Raw genomic sequence first — 17397 nt, forward strand, 5'->3', positions numbered from 1 at the left:
TTGCATATTCAAAAGCATAGCTCGAAGCTGTTTTAGCAAAGTTACGCTCGACGGTAAATTTTCAGCGCGGATACCAGCTAAATTTATAACAATAGACCTCGCGAAAAGTTACCTTTGGATCGCGTTAGAGGAAAAGATGCATTAGCTCTAGATCAGCGAAACGCTCCGCTCGTTTTTTCCAGGGAATATACCGTTACGGCAAACCTTTATCCAACGTTACTACTGCAGCTTGCGAATCGTGCACGGAATAGCCATTTTCTCGAGTTTACCTAAATTGACAAATATAGTACTGCTAAAAAAGGGAACTACTATCGAAAGAGTTATTACCGCGTCGTTGTTCTTTCTCTTTCCCTCTTGACATGATTCGTATCAACGATTCGATAATATCGGATAAAGACTCTATAGCGAGCGGCGTTACATACGAACGATTGTATATCTTTTTTAACGGTATTAAATAGTTGCGCTGGTAACGTCGTGGAATGTAATATAAATAAATTTGATGGAAGGTACTGTGTTTTCTTTTTCAGAATTTGGTACATGGGTCTTTGTTGGATACTACGAGGCCTGAAACGGCAACAACAACTAACAGATCGTAGATCGCGATGGTTAAAAGAAAAATACCTTCAGCTTTATTTCGAGGATGGATGTATCGAGCCAATGACAGCTGATGCTATTAGAGCTTTTGGCGGTCGCGACTGGTCCACGACTGAAAGTATCGGCACGCTTTCGCCGACGAGCAGCAGCGCTCTCCGCAAACGAAACGTTAAAGGGAAAAAAACGAAATCTATCGGCAATATTCATGCGTTAACAAAGGTTTGTTCGATCAAAGATTTATACGGTAACAAAAGACAAAGAATGAAGAAGACGGGGGAACTTGTCGTTTGAAAAAGTTTCCTTGCAAAAGTATACCAAGATCGCCGGTCGATCGCTCGATCGACGCGAGAGCTTTTCGCATGCGTGTGCGTGCGAAGAGTACAAATATTACGTACGTCTTTCCAAGAATAAAGAATAAATATTTAACACGTACGAGTAGCAAAGTCACGGTACATCGTGATATAATTTCATAAATTAACATACTCTATAAAGTCATTGATAACCGTGACGAGGTGGCCAGTTCGATTCAAAGTCGATCGAGTAATCTTTATAAAAAAGACAAGTCCCTGTGTCAGATTAGAGCCAGAACTAAACTAAAGAATCGCACGTGATTATTTAAAACAGGATCTAAGCCTAAAACAATATGACACTTCGTCTCCGGATGGAGGCTTAACAGTGGTCCCTTCTCGGCATATTACGGGTAGTAGAGAATCCTTGACGAGAATCATACCAGCATCTCCACGGTCCAGCAGAGATCGAGTTCCCCCACGTAGTCCTCCTGGATCCGCCGAACGAATTATTAGTTCCAACTTGCCTTACTCCAGCTTTCAAAGGTAAGGATTCCGATAATTTTCAGTCTTATAAGGAATTCGACAGAAGCAAGCGAAGTAGAACAACTAGACTTCCTCTCTAAAATTCTTCGTAGATGTCGATTACTTTCGCGCAGTCGATTAATCGCACGCTATTATTCGCTGGAGCTGTCAAGAGATAGAGAAATGCCTTCCGCTCGTGTATCTCTAACGGGTTCTTTGCGTTGCGAGCTAATTAAATCGCAGAACTATATTATACATACGTACCTTCTGCAAAGTAATTAATGGAAATTAATTTTTCTTTCAACGAACCGAATGAAAAGTTCGTTCCGTTTATTTGTATTCAATTTAAACTCGTATCTTTTCATACAATTTCTGATAAAAGATTATCGATATTGGTATTTGATTTTCAAAACGTGTATTCATTCGTAACAGCCAAACTGCGGATCTTTACGCGTTTATGAGACATTCGATCAAGTATTGAATCATAGCATGGAATAAAATCATAATTCGTTATTTATTTTTCAACAAGGTAACCAAATCTACCTACGAAAAACATTACTAAAATGTAAAAATCGTCTCTTTGTCTCTTCTCGTCCGACCCTTTACCATGTACAAATATTGCAATCAAAATTATATTAATTTATAATTGATTAAACGATCAACTAAGAACGCGTGTATCGAGTACGAAGAAATTTGTAATATGTGGGAAAAGATGAGACTTAACGTAACCCAAAACTAAACTAAACTGTATTAAATATTTCGTAATTTTGACAACGCGCGGACTATAAACTCGCTGTACTATAAATTATTAAACGTGCGTACATATGTGGCGAGAAGAGTTAGCATCGTACAAAAATGTTGACATTTACAAAAACGAGTATCGTCCATAATTTGCAGCTTATTCTTAAAACTCTTAAATTTCTATAAAGTCTACTGAAATAACATGTTTCCTTTCAAACGATATTTACACAGCCTATTATGCGTCGCCAGGGACAAGGATAAAAACGGATCTGGAATGTCAGGTGGAGTGGAAGCATCTTGGCAAATGAAGACACGCGCCACTTCCATAATGTATGAAACTCAGTTGAACTTCGTCGAGTTTGTCGCGTTGTTCCGTTCGTTCAGCCTGAGAGCAAGAAAGGATTTACGCGACCTATTCGGCCAACTGGCGATCACTTGTCGTAGTCAAAGCGACGGTTCTTTGAGAGACTTTAATGTACGGCCGCCTGTGTTGAGGCAAACCAGTGACGCAACCCCTCAACGAATCGGTCAGTTTCCACCACTGAATATTTTCGAATTCTAAACCTAATTTCATTTAAATCTCCACTTACGAATCTAATCTATACGTGTGATTTTATTTTAATTTTCTCTCTATCTATGATTTAACGTTTCGTTTGAAAAGTAAACCGTTGCTTTTAAATGTATTTACATACAACGAAAATCTGTATTGGGTAAAATATACTTTTGTTTCGCTTTTTAAATTGTATTTAATTATTTTCAAACTTATATTGTAACGAGAGTGATTACTGTTAATTTGTACATACATACACGTCACACACGTCACGCATACGTATATCAGATTAGCGAAAAGCTTTGTTCGCTCGTTAAAGACACGTGATACGTAAAAGCGATCTCACGAATCATTGAGATCATCGCGATCGAAAAGCTATATCATCGGACTGGCAAGAGATCGTACGAACTAACACCAAATAGGTACATCGTACGTTGCAGTGGATTTAGCTTTGTGTCTTTCTCGTTGTTTTCTTATACCCATCTTGTATAGACCGATCTGATATACCTGCTGTAACTGTTAGAAGAAAATGGACCTATAAAAATATATTAAATAACAGAGTATGAATTTGTATGTAACGAATAGAATAGATTAGTATTTAATATAAAATAATGAAATTATACTATATGAAAGTCTAGAGGATAAACATAGACTATATAATTTGTGCTACAGATATTTTTGTATCACGCTCTAGCATAAAGTTGATCGAATAAAGCAGTTTATCATGTATCATAAAGACTTTATAAATGAGTTACATAAATACATTGTCTAAAGTATTTTAGCATATTTTTATTTGAATTCTGTTTAATACCTGATTTTTCTTACGTATAGACAAACATGCAAAACGGACTGATAATTTTAGTCACCTTAATGTACTTCGTTATGTTTCTACGTGAAAAATTTTATTTACCACGGTTGTACGATATCGTAATGTCTCAGTAATAATTCTTTCGTGAAAGATTTTTCCAAGATCTGAAACTACGAGTTACACTTTCTCATGTGGCATATGCCCAAATCGAAAATGATCGATTCTTAAGTCGCGATGTTAACGTCGATGCAAATACACGCAACTTTAAACGCTTTGTTTAATATCGAACTATCTCGTATCGTTCGTTGAGATCGTTCGAACATTCGTTGCTCCGCTGAAAGTAAAAAGGAGTATAAGAAAAAGAAATTATTCCTGACGTATTACGTAACATGGCACAATTTTCGCAAATAAAGTTTTATCATACGTCTAAATATAAAAAGGATACTTGAAACGACCAAAAGCCATTAGTCCATTCTGTACGTGTAACGATAAATTGTTTAATAAATCAATTAACTTAGCTGAAAGATGATCGCAATCGTCTCATTGGCGGAAGAAAATGTCAGTGTACGCGTATTTGTTTTCGATGTAGAGAATAATAAAGATGTATAGAAATAATCATTTAAGACGTAAGGTGTTTAGAAAGTTAAGTTTTAATAAAAACAACGTCGTATCGTTTCTATCTGTTTGCACGTCGACGGCATTATAAATATGCAAATATTTTTTAAACAGGTCTCTTGACGAGAAATAACTCCATAGACTGTCACGAGTACAAAACCAGCAGCAATCTTCAAAAGAAACAAGTTTTCGACGCGGTGGCTGCAGCTAGCATCGTTAATAATTGTTCTGGCGTCGACACTTCGAAATCGCAAGTTATCACCCTGGCGACGTTCACTAAGTTTTTGGAATCTCGGCAGCAAGAAAAACTAACCGACGACGAGATCAAGGCGCTGGTTAAGGTACGCGAAGATTTAAAACAACCTATCGCTGCTTTCTCATAGTTCGTCTCGAGTTCGATCGTGTCGATTACCGAATTATAAGCCGCGATATTCGCCCAGATCAGCGAGCAGGATAGCGCGGTACTCGATTGCTTGAAACTAGGATGCGTAACAGTTATGACAAACTGCTGTTATCCCGAGATCGTGCCGTGCGATACAATGGCGTAGAAAGATATAGCGAGTAGCACGATCAACCGAGACGATTTGCTCTGATTCCAGCGACACGAACCGGACCCAGGACTACGTACACAATGGTGTTTGTCTTTCGAGGGCTTTGCACGGTACATGATGGACAAGGACAATTATGCCTTCCCAAACGAGTATGCGACGCCGTTCGAGACTGAAATGCAGCAGCCATTGTCCCAGTATTACATCGCTAGCTCGCATAATACTTATTTAACTGGCCATCAACTCAAGGGAGAATCTTCGGTGCAGCTTTACTCTCAGGTAAACGAAAGCTTGGTCTCGTCTTTTCAACGATGATCTCTATCGCGCAAATGTGAAATACGCGATACGATCTCGGAGAAACGGTCGTGCAATTAAGAAAAAGACATTTTTTAATATACAAAACCTACTTGTTGCTTTTTTTCATTATAAAATTGTGTAACGCGCGTTTTTTTTTGCGCTTTAAAATGCATCGTCCCCGATTTGTACGATATCGCGAGATATTAGTTGCCGTATTTCGATAATTAAAACGTATTCGTATTATTTCTCTCAATTGATTATTTGTATAAAAAAACATGTAATCCGGTTTTCGTTCGCGAAACGTTGAAGGGATTTCGAAGTATTTGCAGTAGGTGAAATCTACGAGGTAAAATACTCGATGTGACGGTAAGTTGGTTTTGCAGGTACTACTAACAGGATGTAGGTGTGTAGAGCTGGATTGCTGGGATGGCGATGATGGCTCTCCCGTTATTTACCATGGTCACACCTTCACTACCAAGATACCATTTCGCTTGGTCGTAGAGGCGATTGATAGAAGTGCTTTCGTCAGTTCTCCATATCCCGTGATTCTCTCCATCGAGAATCATTGTTCGCAGAGTCAACAAGCTCGAATGGCCCAAATATTTCAAGTACGTTATCTTTTATTATTTCAAACATTCGATTAATCGCATGTACTCGGACAACGAGCGATACCGAGCGAAACGAAGCGAGCGTCGTTACAACAATGACACAGTCCGTTAATTAATTTCTTATCTACTTTCTGTTTCCGTCGTCGTTTATAAATCGCGAGGCAAATATCTCGAAATCGTCGACGAAATGAACTCTGCTCAAAAACACCGAACGTTCGCTTTATGAATCACTTTCGCGTCAATGTCTACACGATTTGATATAAAAACGATATTATTCCGTCGATTTTAGTGCAACGATATCGATCGCCAAGCAAATTTTTCGTCGTCGATTTTCTTTCGTCAAAGTTTCGCGATTCGTACCTCTTTTACCTGCGCGTGACGTTTCACGTAACAGGGATATTTTTGTAGAAAAACGAAAGCAACTTTGAGAGGCAAAGTTACGCGAACTCTGTTTCAGTCGGTATTTGGAGAAAAACTGGTGACAAAGTTCCTGTTTGAGACGGACTTTAGCGACGACCCTCAACTGCCATCGCCGTCGCAATTGCGCTACCGAATATTAATCAAAAACAAGAAGATGGTGGTAGAACCCGCTGGTCCTTTGACGCACGCTCCCTTGAGTCATCGTGGAAAAATGCTCATGTCCGATCGAGCTTCGTCTATGAAACAAATGCGTACCGACGTAAGCAGCGCTTCCGTCGTCGAATATTTTAGCGAAGACGACGACGATGAGGAAGATGACGACGAAGATGACAATATCGATGGTAAATGTTCTACTCCTAGTTCTCTTAATTAACTACGGCGATATTTATCTTAAAACACAGCTGATCCGTGTTTCGTTCAAGCGGATATCCTACGTATTTCGTAAATCGCGATTTATTACACGCTTAAAAATTCGAAATATCTCTTTCTTGTAAAGGCAAATTCTCGTTGAGTGATATTTTACGACATACAATAATGTTGCTACAGCGCAGGTAATTTAATGCGAGCGGCGAAGCAACTGCAGTCATTTTTCCGTTCACCTAGCAGTAACTTAGTTACGTCAAAACCATCGTACAAACTAATCCGAAACTATCGAGCACAAGAACTTAACCAATTACTTAATTAACGAGCGACCTAACGCGAAAGTTTTACCTTCCAGATAACTCCATTTCCAGCTACGAAAGGTATTTGGGTGGGATGCAGGTGCCCCATGGTCGATTAAAGTCAGATTCCGCGGTCGACGATAAGTCGCAAAAACAAAGTAGCCAAATTGCCAAAGAACTTTCGGATTTGGTGATTTACTTGCAAGCTATTAAATTTCGCGGGCTGAACACTACGCCAGGAACAACGGCCACTGGGAAGGTGCGACATCAACCGCACACTGGACCGGTTCAGAGACACAGCATCGCTGGAATAGGAGCTACCAGCATCGGTGCCTCTTCCGGATCGCCACAGTCTTTATCGACATCGGCTTCGCTCGCAAGCGGCGGCAGCAATATCGAAAATCTCTTCAGGTTGGTTTTCTATCGTAATTCGACGTAACGTTGATCGTTGAAACGAATCGCGACGTATACGCTACCGCTCGAACCTCAACGTCTACCCTTAATAGATCGTTTCTAGCGAACTCTTGATAGTATTTGAACCGTGTACATTATTCGAATGATTTTGCAATTCGATCGATAAGCGTGATCGGTGTAACGTGATACGACTACTACTCCTAGTACCGTCGTTACTTACGTAGTACGAAGATTCGGAATTTTTACCTATAGATGTTCGATAATGTCGTAATATATTTCAGATTCACGCGCGGAGTTCCAGCCTGCTTTCAATGTTCCTCGTTGAATGAAAGCACAGCGAAGAAGATTTGCAGAAAACAACCTCTAGGGGTTGTCGCCCATGCAGAAACTCAGTTAATTCGAACGTATCCGGCTGGAATGCGTATTGATTCGACAAATTTCAATCCCGTGATCTTCTGGGCCTTTGGTATTCAAATGGTAGCACTAAATTACCAAACCGACGACGCTGGATTAAATTTAAACGCCGCTATGTTCGAGCAAAATGGGCAATGTGGATACGTTAGGAAACCTTCGGTTATGTGGGACAAAGGCCATATGATGTATAGGTATGCACGGAAATATGTATCCCCCTTTCTGTAAAATCTTCCATTCGTTCGAATTATTACAAAATGGATATATTCGTAACTATTTCAACGCGAGAGCATTGTCCTACGATTCGATAATTTTCTATTATTAACGATAAATTGCTTCCGTATTAAGAATAGTTCAAATATCTCCGTAAATTTTATTGAATTTGTCGAATTTATCGAATTTATGAACGATTTTGATTTAATTTGGACATTTCGTTATTATCGAGAATCGTGTTCGACTTCTTGTTAGGATTTTCAAATCTTTGAGTTTGGAATTTTAGTGATAACAAACTCTGGTACAAATATGAAAAATTGAAATACATCGAAGTATATCGAAACATACATATATCTCTCCGACTTTTAACGCACGCTTGCCTAAAATACGAAACTCGTTTCTAGACGCTTCAATCCTTGGGATAAAGAATTCGACGGGCTACATTCGGCACACCTGACGCTTTCAATAGTCTCTGGCCAGTATGTTTCCCCAACAAATTTCGTCGCCAGCACGTACGTCGAAATCGAACTAGTCGGCATTCCGATCGACTGTGCCAAGCATAAAACGAAAATAATACAAAACAACGCGCTGAATCCTATTTGGAACGAGAAATTTTGCTTTCAAGTAATGTTCAAAGACCTTGCCTTTCTGCGTTTCGGCATCGTCGAAGCAAGTTCCCATCATTTGATCGCCCAAAGGGTCATTCCGCTGAAATGCTTGAAACCCGGCTACAGACACGTACGTTTGCGTTCCTGTAAAAACAAACCTTTGGCTCTGTCCACGCTGTTCATTTATTCCCGTTTGGAAGAGGAGAGTCTCGATTATAACACGTGTTGCCGTGATCACAAAGAGTCGTCGAAGCGGCCGTCATCGGGTAAGGAACCGGAAAAATTGACCACGGTGGATCCTGGGTTAGGTGGAGTGACGCTGAAGAGAAGAATGTTCTTCCTAATGGTTTATCACGTGATACCGGAGGAACCGTACACTATATTAAAAGTCACGCAGGATAGTACGACGCAAGAGGTAATGTTACAAGCTCTTCAGAAAGCTGGAATATCCGCGGATCGGGTCGACGAATATATTTTGGTGGAAGAGGTCTCTCGTGGTTGGGAGAAGAGAGACAGGGAAGAACTTCCGACTCAACGCGTGTTAGATCCAACGGAGCATCCATTGCAAGCGCAGGCTTTATGGAAGGGGCAGGGGCGTTTCCTCTTGAAGAGGGTAGGCGATGATCCTAGCAGCAGAGCCTGGCTGGCTTCTATAAGGAGTACAGCTGGACACTCGAAGCTCGACTCCGAAAGAGACACATCCACGCATATCTGGGACGAAGCTGACACCTTCTTAGTTTGCATTTATAACGTTTCGCCGGATATACCGTACGCGATACTTCGCGTTCCTGTAAGCAGCTCTGCGCAAGATGTTCTGGCCCAGGCTTTAGTGAAGGCCAGAAGAATGGAGGATCCGATGAAGTTTGCTTTGGTGGAAGAACTCGAATGGGGAGGAGCTGGAGCCGTTGGTAGCGGCAGTCGACAATTGAGAGTTTTACGCGACGACGAGAACGTGTACAGTACTCAAGCCTTTTGGAAGACGCTCGGAAGATTCATTCTGAGAGAAAGAGAACAAGCAATACCGAGGCGGCATCTGTTGCCAGCCACCTTGGATAGGCTCAGCAAAGGTTTTTCCGTAGGAAGATCGGTCTCCTTGCCAGGTTCTAGCAAGGAGAAGATGCCTGTCTCGGAAGCGCTTTCCGATCCAACTTCCAGAGGGCTGAGACATCGTCTACTGATGCACGGTCGTAGGAGGGAAGTTCACTCCGATGGCGAAGATATTCGCGAGTCTGATATTTTAAACGCGGCCCTTCACTTGAAGAAGGTATCCTTAAGAAAATTAAGGGTTTGGAAGTCATAGTGGCAGTCAAGGGCGACATCGATTTCATCGATCTTCGCCACTCGGAAAAACCAACCGTAAGTTACGATAAATCATTGCATTCGAGGTAAATCGAATCTTCGGAAGGCAAATGCGAAATTATCCGACGCTTTTGAGGCGATGTTTGACGAAAGAAACCTCGAATATCGTTCGTATCGTTTCGAAAAAAAGAAAAAAAAAACTCCACCAGTAATGAGCATTCAAACGTTACGATATAAATGATGAATAAGCGAAAAGATGCCTAATTATACTCGACACTGCTTCTTGATTCCGCATAATCTGAGTCTTTAAACCGTTACTTGGAGACAAAACCGGTGTTGATGACAAACGGTATCATCGGTTCAGACAGAGTTTGATTGGACGTGAAATTGGAAACCACGCGCATCTGCAGTCGAATAGCTTTAAAAAAGAAAGCCAAGCTACCGATACGTTCAAACAATCCTGTTAACACGTTTACGCGCTGCCCAAAAATTTTACATAACAGCATGTTTATCTCATCTTCGTTTAAACTCTAAAAATTAATTTTATCGTATGCTTAATCGATTTTAATTTTACGATCGCATTTCTCTAGTCATATTAGTATTATCACGTAAATGTACAAAAGCGTAATCTCGCATAATCTCCAAAACCAGTCAGTTCCTCGAAGAAAAATTAGAATTGTGAAATTCAACGGATTCCGGTGAATTTCCAAATAATTTCCAAAGAATGGCAAAGAAGGAATATTTTTAATCGCAAAGTTTAGTTCGATTAGATTGATTTTTCTTTTATTGTAAATTAATGTAAATCTCTTTTCCATATTTTTTTATATACATGTATATATTTTCTAATCTATATAATATATTTTAATACACGTATATACCTGTACTTACGAGAAACGTTTGTGTATAATATGGTAAAAGGGCTTCGTCAATTTTATCGGGAATCCAGAGAATTTTTACGGCGAAAAACATTTCCTAACCGGTTAATTTTATTTCGAGAACGAAGCCAACCGACAATTTCTAAATGAACGTAACTTACAACGGGACCTGATTCATTTTTATAAGTACATATTAACTTGTCCTTCGAATATAACAATTAACGCTTGCACTTTAAGTACCTGACTCGTTTTTAGAAGTTATTTTATTCATAATAATGTTTAATTATTATGAATATCACGATCAATATATGTACGAATGTCGATCATGCAGTCATAAGTATTCGTTTTTATCTTATCAGGATACGTTCCTACGCTGCGCTTTAACGATCGAGCAACGTTATCCGACCTATCGCGCATTCTGCACAAATTTTTATGGAATTCTTTCGTGAAAAATTATTCGTCCGAAAAGATTTAAAAACCTATCCTCCGCTTCTTTCGAAGCAACGTCGCTTTATTTCCTGAAATAGTCGCTATCGCTATTTGTACGTCAAATTTGTATGCGAAAGAAGACTCTACTTGACGACAATAACAGATTACTTCTCTTTTCTTTGTTTCGTTCTTTGTATATACTTTGTAACGCGACATTTTATACGATACAGAGCCAGGCAGTGTGACTTTTTTTTTTACTCGGACTTCGGTTTTATCGAAGGAAATAAAAAGTCTATACGAAACACATGAAACGAGTATCGTACGAATGGAATACGAGATTTATTTATTTCATCTACGTACAAAATTTGTATAGTACGTAACGTGCTATTTCTTCTATCGATGATCGATAAGATTCGTCGTATTAGCGTCTATCGGTACTTTGATACATCAGCCTGTCCCATGTTGTACGTAGAAAAGAAAGTAGCAGAGTAAAGTCGGACGAAGTAAGAATCTGCATCTAGGAATGACAAATGAGACGTCTAGTCAAGCTCTATCATCGATGTTTCAATGGTGCGCTTCAAGTAAAACGTAACTAAATTATTTTACGAATACGATTAAGCAAGCAGCATTCTAGCAGAAAGATTCGTCGTAAGATAAAGTTCTCGAAATCGCAATGAAGTAAGTTAAAGTTATAAAGTAAATTACCTGTTACAGTTAGTATTTAAATAGAAAAAAAATCTATGAAACAGCAGTATTATTTGCATATTCCCATTGACTGCGTGGATCATATTCAGCGCAAGAATCGTTCTAGTCTAACACGTACTTGTGGCGATTTGTTTTAATTATTCGTTTGTTACGAGGACGCAGTGCTGGCAATATATGTATGTACATAATTACATTATCTTCTCGGTTATTGTATCTAATCAAGCGTACGATCGGATTTTCTGTAACGAAAACTCTTAAACGAGAAACGTTAACCCGCGTGAAGTTGCTACTCAGAAGTCGTATTTATTATAACGTTGTTGATACTGAAGAGAAAAAAGCGAGAAAGTAGAGTCGTCGGTGTTACTTTTACAATCATTGCCTCCCTAATCCTGCAGTGTTAAGCGAACATAATTATAGATTATAAATATGAGACCAAGGAGTATCGATTGTTTTTCACTCTTAAACGTCGTTCCGATCGTTCGAAGGATCGTTACGCTCCGCTCGGTTTCGAGTCTTTCGTCGGAACCTTTTGCCTAATTTTCATGGTATAATTCTATATACAATAGGTGGAAATAATTAGCGAAAAAGATAAATATTATAAAATCTATCTACCGTGGACCAGCAACGTCACGATTAAAGATTATCCTTTGTCTTCCATGCGAATTTATCCTAACGAAGCTTACGGTAGTTTCAACGAATCGTGACAAACAATTTCGGAATACGCACGATCTTCCTCTTGACCTTTCGATTCTAGAAGCGGCAAACGTCGTTCTGTGAGAAAATTTGTCGGCCGTTTTCGTTTGACCGAGCGAACCGCTTTTTGAAAAGAGCGCTTTCAAAAAATTGCTAAATACTTGCGATATTTCGTCTTGTAGGATGCCGTTTCCAGAATTATACAAACATAATGTTTCTCAATAACTTCGTGACGTTACTGCGCTCCTTGATATATTTTTCGACACCACTTCATTCATCCATCTTTTACCCGTTTTTTCGAGTCTATCTAACGATCGTGTATCACGAGACAAGGCAAAATTCGATGGTTGGATCGCGAACGAGAATAGATATCGCGGTTCGCTAATTATATACGCGTTTGCAACAAGACTTACTCGAAAGTAAAACTCATTTTTAATACGCGCATTTTATTCCAAAATTTGCTAACATTTAACGATAAAGTAAAGTCATTGATCGATTTTAGGTACAACTTATAAAAGAGGAAACAAGAAAAATACGTGTGTATTTGTTGTGTAATTACGAGGTAAACGAATTGTATATACAGTTAGTAAAATGTTCACGCCTGACAAGAAGCTACCTTGAATTTAAATATAAAACACTGTGTACGCTTCTGACGATTAAAATGAATGCTATTAATAGCTTTGTTAAAATCAATTTTTACGCTGTATCAAATTGTTGCGTTACCTTAGAAATAGCTAACACGTTATTTTATTGCGTTATCTACATTTGTAGCGTTTTGTAACATTGTAATATACACGTGTAACATCTCGTAACATGGTCGTGAAAACCGATATTCCGAACGACTTTGAATCACGTTAGAAACCGATACAAATTTCATTTTGTCGAAGCATCGTTAGATTCGCGATGACCAAAATTCAACTCTGTATGACTCTGTATGAAAAAAAAAAAAAAAGAAGAACTACCTTGAGGTTGCGTTGTTCTTGAAAAATTTACGAAAATAGTAGGAAATTTTGTAAAATATCTCGGCTAAATATTATATCGATTCGATGTGATCGAAATGCAGGACAAAACTGCAACTGCAATATGTATATGTATGTATGTATATTGTATAAATATATGGTATAAATACTTGGATAAGTATTTATATGATATCTATGCATCTGTCGATTCGACGTGTTGTTAAGCATTAATTTCATTCATTTTAATGTGCAACCTATGTTCAAAGGTAACGTACGCCACGTTGATAACGTTTCGTGGTAACGCAAGGTTTTTTACGAACAAAATACACGAGAGAGAGAGAGAGAGAGAGAGAGCACATTTACACAGCGAAACAGTATTTACGTAGCGTAAAGCAACTATCGTGCAACATTCTGTATATACATAGAGGCAAACAAGGGCTACTAATAACGGTAATTAAACGTTGTAGTTGAATTCGATGCTCCTTGAGTCTCGGATAAAACCCCCGCATCGAGAATATCATCGATTACAACGGACGTCTTTCGAACGGTAGAACAGGAATGCTACAGCGATAGTTCTCGAATCGAGTTATTATTTGTCGTTGAACGTTTCGAAAGCATTCGCGTCGCTACGGACTTACACGAAATATCTATATTAGATAATATTAGAATCGTCTTGATCTTGGCGAATGTATCAGCTTCGACGTTGTACGCGTTAACGTCGACTTGCGAAGATCGAATTACGGTAATAAGACCGGTATCGCGTGATCAGCCTCTTTGCTATGCAACGGCAAGATTCTTTGAAATTGTTTTCTCGTGGTTCCGTCGATTCGTCGATCGTAACGGCGCTTATGCTTGGAAGTCCCTTCTTTACGGCTGATTCCGAAATATCCGTTGAGAATATTTATAAGGCGGAAGCTACGTTGTATTCCACTAGAAAGAAACAACTACTTCTTAAAACTTTTGGGACCACGCTCATTAATCGTATTTTCCAACGAGCTCTCAAGGGCCGCCGCTTCAACGCGAACGATGCAGTATTCGATTTCTTTTCGTCGATGAAACCGTAATCATTGAAACGAAATTCGAGGGGAAATTCAAGGGAAAATTTCAGGGGAAAATCCAAGGGGACGAAGAGCAGAGAAGGAGATCCACGTCCGACGAGATTTGAAAACACGCGATCGAGTTTTACGAACGTACGTACTCGGCACGCGCGTGGCAACGTCAAAGCGTTCTCTCTTCATCTTCCGATCGCGCGAAACTTCGAACGTCAAATCGTAGAAACGAACGATTCTGTCTTTCTTGTTCCTAGCGAGCAAATCGAGAAAGACAACGTCGGCCGTCCGCGTTCGGCACGAAGAAACGCATCCGATAACGCTTACGCGCGTCTGGCGAATCGCAATCGTCTATCATCATCGTTTCGAGTAAACGTTACGACGAGTTACCGAGATGAAAAGGACAATGCGTAGATCGTGAACATTTTGCATTGTTCTACGTTAAATCGATAAGATTGGTCGTGTTAGGAACGAGACAATGGGAACAATATAAATTGAGCTGATCCACTCGATTATCCTTTTTTTGATCGAATCGAATTCGAAGGATATAAACGTTGCGTGCATACGAAAGAAACGTATACCCTGTATCGATCGGGCATATACCTGTTGTACATATCCGTGGTTCTTCGGTAACTGTTACGTTAAAATATCTGCGCGTAATATATAAACGATACGTAAATGAATATAAATTATATGCATTTGCGCGTGTATGTATATAAAAAAGTATTCTTACATGGCTACATATGCGCGAGTGCATATACTTCTGGCATACTGACGCACGCGTGCATCCAGAGAGCGGATGTACTGGCTGATTCGATAACAATCGACGGAGAAAACTGGATACGCTCGAGTATAAAAACATCGCGTTTCCTTCTAACGATGGAGACTCACGCGTACCTATGTTAAGTCGAAAGAGCGAAGCGACTTGCCAGGGATTTTCCAATAAAACTTACGCATTGCTATCGCACGACGCGTTATTGTTACTGTTACGTAGCGGTAATGTCACGGATTCGCGCGAGTTTCGCTTTCGTCTCTTGTAAAAACGTGTAATTGATAACCGCATTAACCGGAAAGAACTAACGTTTCGTCGGACGATCGGATGCGCAACGCGAACGAGTCGAACTAAATAAACAGTAAAGCTAACTAATTCGAAGTAGCAAGCATTCGGGGCAACGATCGTTATCGGATCGAGCCGTACACGTTGCACTCAACGGCTACGAATTACATGCCGCACTTTCGTACGGTATGCGATTCGAAGTCAAATAAAAATTACAAACAAAAAGAGGTAATAGTAGAAAAGGAAAAAAAGCGTTGATAGGAAGAAACAGTTTAAGACGTTTCTGCCGCGTGTCCAGGCTGGTCCGGCCGCGGCTGTTAATCCATCTAATTGAAACATATAAATATATATATAAATTTATATATATATTTATATATACACGAGATGTCTCTTTCATAAGTGTGTGAATTTTATGATATATATATACATATATTACATATATGTATTAACTAATATACATACGTATATATATATATATAATAGAATGTGGGTCGTTTTCACTGCATTCTCATTGACCGCTTTTCGATGCATTGTCAGTAAATTAGGTCGTTGCGACTGCTGATATCGATCGCGTGTACAAGCGATTAAATAATTAACCGATTCGTTGAGTCTTCGCCGAATAATAGTAACGTAACCAGCTGGAAGAAGTGACTTCGAAATAGCATTAAAAACGATCGTTCCTATGGAATTTCGATTACCTTTACCTTTCGTTTCCTGCTGAAAGAGATACTGCTTTATTTACGACTAATACGCTTCTTTCGTATTTCGTTCTCTCACACCAGGGAAATTGAGTATCGATTCTGTCTCGTTTTTACAAAGCTATGTAAATACGTCTACCGCTTTACATCGATTTCTGTCGCGATAAATTGATACAATTTACAAGTGATTCGTTATAAGTATATGTAATAACGGGCTCTTAATTATTAGAAACATAATAGCGATCGTTAATGTAACAATGACTGTTCAAATTTTTCAATGAAATATATATATATATATATAAATGGAAATTCTAAACATTCGTTGATAAAAATTAAGGCAAACATGTAACGTATTATTTCGTATCGCTTCGTGACTTAAAATTACGGAATATTTTTTTACGTCCTATGTTTTTTTAAAAAAAACTATCGCATTTACGAAAATACGTAAGTTGAAAGTTTGTTTAGTGCGCGTTGTCGCGTTACTTTTACCGCAAACGTAATCGCGGTGTACGTACGTCGAATTTTATGTTACGATAAAACTTAAAGGTATCTTTCCTACGTATTAAATTGTTAACGAAATTTTCATTCGACTTATATTATAATTCGATTATACATTACAGCCACGTGCCAAATCAAGCAAATTCAAAAACGACGAATTATACTTTCCTCCGATAAAAATAAAGAAATAAACACCAGAAATTTTTCATTAAATATCTTATACGTTATTTATGCACGTTTATTCTGCGTAATATTACCTTCTCCTTCTGTTATTTTAAATCCATTAAAGAATATACATACCTTTAACGCTATACTCGATGACGTCCTGCAGAAAAAACATTTTTTCTAGATACGTAGACACTGCGCATTCTGGTTACGTAACGAACTTAACGTTGTAGAGCATTCGCGTAAATGTCGACACTGCGTTTGGTAATGAATATATTTAAAGCAATTATAGGTCGTAACAGTCTCACGAAGACAACTCGATTTTTGAAAAGTAGCTTTAAATTCTGATTAAACGATGCTTTAATCTCGTGCCACGACTTGGCGTACGATTAAAAAAACCCATCAAAATCCTTCTCATACACGTTTTCGTTCGATAGTCTTTTAAATTAAGTTTTTGGAATATAAAATAGCGAATCGACGAAACAGACATATTCCCGATTAGGATTTTTACACGATTGAATTATAATTTTTCTCTCGCGTGAGAACGTTTATTAAGAAAAAGATCTTTCGATAATAATAAGTCATCGAATTAAATATTTAAACAATTTCTCCACGAGTAGTACGATTTCCAAAAACTTGATCGCGTTACGTAGACTGTAAACTTTCCGA

General features: G+C 38.8%; 1 protein-coding gene across 1 annotated transcript in view; it reads left to right on the forward strand.

The window, feature by feature from the left end:
* LOC117235804 (1-phosphatidylinositol 4,5-bisphosphate phosphodiesterase epsilon-1-like) overlaps positions 1–9800 on the forward strand; it is a 36870-nt gene extending 27070 nt beyond the window's left edge. The window contains exons 7-16 of the mRNA XM_033498152.1: positions 528–813; positions 1219–1427; positions 2379–2674; positions 4235–4461; positions 4720–4947; positions 5349–5573; positions 6031–6334; positions 6712–7066; positions 7351–7674; positions 8098–9800. Coding sequence (XP_033354043.1) covers positions 528–813; positions 1219–1427; positions 2379–2674; positions 4235–4461; positions 4720–4947; positions 5349–5573; positions 6031–6334; positions 6712–7066; positions 7351–7674; positions 8098–9601 — 3958 coding nt within the window. The 3' untranslated portion in view covers positions 9602–9800. The remainder of the gene's footprint in view (positions 1–527; positions 814–1218; positions 1428–2378; positions 2675–4234; positions 4462–4719; positions 4948–5348; positions 5574–6030; positions 6335–6711; positions 7067–7350; positions 7675–8097) is intronic.
* Positions 9801–17397: the final 7597 nt, after the last annotated feature.

This window comes from Bombus vosnesenskii, unplaced genomic scaffold (genome assembly GCF_011952255.1).
Source record: "Bombus vosnesenskii isolate JDL3184/JDL3185 unplaced genomic scaffold, Bvos_JDL3184-5_v1.1 scf7180000013319, whole genome shotgun sequence".
Taxonomy (NCBI): domain Eukaryota; kingdom Metazoa; phylum Arthropoda; class Insecta; order Hymenoptera; family Apidae; genus Bombus; species Bombus vosnesenskii.